Consider the following 3,037-nt stretch of genomic DNA (forward strand, 5'->3'; position numbering starts at 1 on the left):
TTTTTTTTTTTTTTTTTTTTTTTTTTAATAAACGTTTAGCTTATTGAAAGTGATTTAAGACCTTTTTTATTCTGGTAATTGTTATATTGAAGTCTTGTTCATCTTTATGGTTGCCAAAGATTCAACAGAATTCATTTTTTGCCACCTCTTGAGGAAGCAGCAATGAAATGAAAGCAAGATGCAAAACGTACACAAAGCTGGTTGTCTGCTGATCGAGTCAGCTTACTCTTTCACGTTATATCTGAAGAATTTAATCCCACCATATCTCAAAGCAGTTTATAGCAAAAGTAAACTTCTTGACAAGGTGTTGCCACTCTTGAATGAATGGAAATCGGTTAGTGATTCCATGCCCGATGTGTTTCATCCTGCAAATATTCGAATTAATGAATTTGACCAAAAAATATAAAAATGTAAGAGTTTGGTATAATAAAAGCTAACTCATTAAAATTTACCGAAATGTTTTGAAAATGAATGCAATAATGATTTTTTGAAAATGTTTTTTCAGGTTATTCTAAAACCGAAATTTGTGGTATATTCGGATCTTAGTTCTCCAAATTCGATGGTATATTGCATCTGTTTTCTTTTCGTTACATTTCTTATTACTGTTTTCTCGGTGAGGAACACACAGTTTTGGAAATCTCATCAGGTCACAGGAATCAGACCCACATTGTTAAGTGAAATTAATGGGCAATTTTATCAAATCAAAGATATCAGAGATGGTATGTAATTACTTCTATCCTGTTTACTAAAATGTTTTGTAAACTATTATCAAGTTAACCATCAACGAAACTTTTTTCTGTTGACAGATACTGACTGTAAGATGCCAAAAGGGGTGGGGCGAGCTCCGGGTCTCTTTTTCTAGCTGAGCCTTTGACTGTAAATCATTCATTTTCTTTTGAGGAAACTTAAAAGACAGGAGACTAGTATCAGAAGAACCTTCATATAACAGAGGAGCTTTTTTTTCAAGCTCAAAAGTGCAACAAAAGATGTTGTTGGTCAATCCTATGTGGTGGCTATAGGTTACCCTTTTGGTTGCAGGACTTGTTTGAATATGAGAGAATCTTTGCTTCTGTGTAGGATTAGCAGTGTGTTTGTCTCTCTGTAACTTTTTTTTTGTCGTCTTTTGTCTCTCTATAACTAACTTATCCTCAGGTTGTTTTAGGAGGTTAGTGTGTTTGTTTAAACACTAGCTGTACTCTTCCATAATAAATGCATTCTTCAGAAGTTCACATGAAAAGAAAGAAAAAAAACACATTTGGTGTATAAAAATTTTAAATCACTTTTCAAATGATTTTCTTTTAAAAAACTAATCCAACAGAAATAATCCTTGAAAAACAAAAAGGTCTACTTTCTTCTATATGTTTGAAAAGTTTGTTTAACCTTCTTGATAGATAAAATAAGTTACGATTGCAAATTAGGCCCATGTCTGTCACATACAAAGGCCCATTAATTTAACTACAACCCTAGAATGAGAAATCGCACCTTCATATAAATCGGCCGTCACTAAAAGATGAGCTTCTTCTTCTTCTCTGAAGCCGAATCCTAGGGTTTTCTCTGCACACAACTCGCTCCAATGGTGGGCGATCTCTCTCTCTCCTCCCCCTCTCTCTCTCTTCTCGCTACTCATTCTCGTCGATTGTACCCTAGAAACCATTGTTCTGATCTTTTGTTGTGGACCTTTTTTTTTTGAGTATTTCAGGGAAAGGGAACAGGAAGTTTCGGTAAGAGGAGGAACAAGTCTCACACTCTCTGTGTGAGATGTGGTCGTCGTAGTTTCCACATCCAGAAGAGTCGTTGCTCGGCTTGTGCTTACCCTGCTGCTCGCAAGAGGACTTGTAAGAAACTCTTCATTTTCTCGATCTAGATTTGCATTAGTATGCTAAAGTTCATTCTCCCGATTTTGGTCAGTGCTTCGTTTGAGCTTGTTTTGCATTTGCATAGTATTGTATAATCAATAGGACAAGCTTTATCTATTCGTATTGTGTATGTAGCTCTATTGACTTGGTTGTTAATTGTGATTATAGCTTGAAATGTAGAAGCTTTATCTGTTTTTGGATGTATTTGATTCAAAGGATTTGTTGTGTAAATTGTAATTACCGTTCAAGTTAGAGAACTTGTTGTGCATTTTTAGTCCCTTAACTCAATTCTGATTGTTGCATATTCTTATAGAACGAGTGTGATTGTTGCAAGACCAGTGAATGCTTATTAAACTCTTTTGATTTTGTGTAGACAACTGGAGTGTGAAGGCCATCAGGAGGAAGACTACTGGTACCGGAAGGATGAGGTATCTCCGTAATGTTCCCCGTCGCTTCAAGACTGGATTCAGAGAAGGTACTTAATTCTCACATTGTTGATTCTGATTGATTGAGTGTTTTCTCTTCCACTCAAATTGGGGATTTAAAATTGTGCAATTATATGTTTTAATTAGGTACTGAAGCCAAGCCAAGAAACAAGGCAGCAGCTTCCTCAGCATAAAGAGACAGTTCAAGTAATCGCAGGAAGGAGTAAAACTTAGCTTTTTCGTACTCATCTAGTTCACAATTCCTGAGGATCTGATACAATTATGTTTTGTGGGTTTTGTTTCGTTTTTGTTATTCACTTAAAAAAGTTATGAACTTTGTTGAAATATCACATTACATTTGCAACTTCATTTCAACTAGCCTTCTTCTTCATACGTCTCCTCTTGCAAATTACATCCACTGAGGTCCTTTAGCTTATGCAAACTAAACCAAATCCTTTGCACGACTTGTTAATTCCAATAGTTGAAACCAATCGAGTCGAGTAGTGCAACTCTTAAATACATTAAATTGCATCACTTGTAGTGTCTGTTGTAATAAATAAAACAATCAAGGGTATAGTTGGAATTGGAATTTTAAGAAACCAGCAGAGAAGAACTAAAAAAAATTGGTCTTAATCGGAAAAACATAGAAACACCGCGAACTGGCTCATTCCTCCTCCGCATCGTTGGTTTTTTCCCGCCGTCACTGTCGTTCTCTTCCCCTCGCGATTTCGATATCAACCTAATTCTCTCTCCTAG

General features: G+C 35.8%; 2 protein-coding genes across 2 annotated transcripts; both read left to right on the forward strand.

The window, feature by feature from the left end:
* Positions 7-1,214, forward strand: LOC104780902. The gene is made up of 4 exons (XM_010505453.1): positions 7-334; positions 506-562; positions 647-719; positions 807-1,214. The coding sequence occupies exons 1-4, from the start codon at positions 179-181 to the stop codon at positions 860-862; spliced, it is 342 nt and encodes a 113-aa protein (XP_010503755.1). The 5' UTR covers positions 7-178; the 3' UTR covers positions 863-1,214.
* On the forward strand, positions 1,470-2,659 carry LOC104780916 (60S ribosomal protein L37-3). The gene is made up of 4 exons (XM_010505464.2): positions 1,470-1,576; positions 1,700-1,835; positions 2,230-2,331; positions 2,429-2,659. Exons 1-4 carry the CDS (start codon positions 1,574-1,576, stop codon positions 2,473-2,475), a joined length of 288 nt encoding a protein of 95 aa, XP_010503766.1. The 5' UTR covers positions 1,470-1,573; the 3' UTR covers positions 2,476-2,659.

Source organism: Camelina sativa, chromosome 1, assembly GCF_000633955.1.
Source record: "Camelina sativa cultivar DH55 chromosome 1, Cs, whole genome shotgun sequence".
In the NCBI taxonomy this organism is placed as follows: Eukaryota; Viridiplantae; Streptophyta; class Magnoliopsida; order Brassicales; family Brassicaceae; genus Camelina; species Camelina sativa.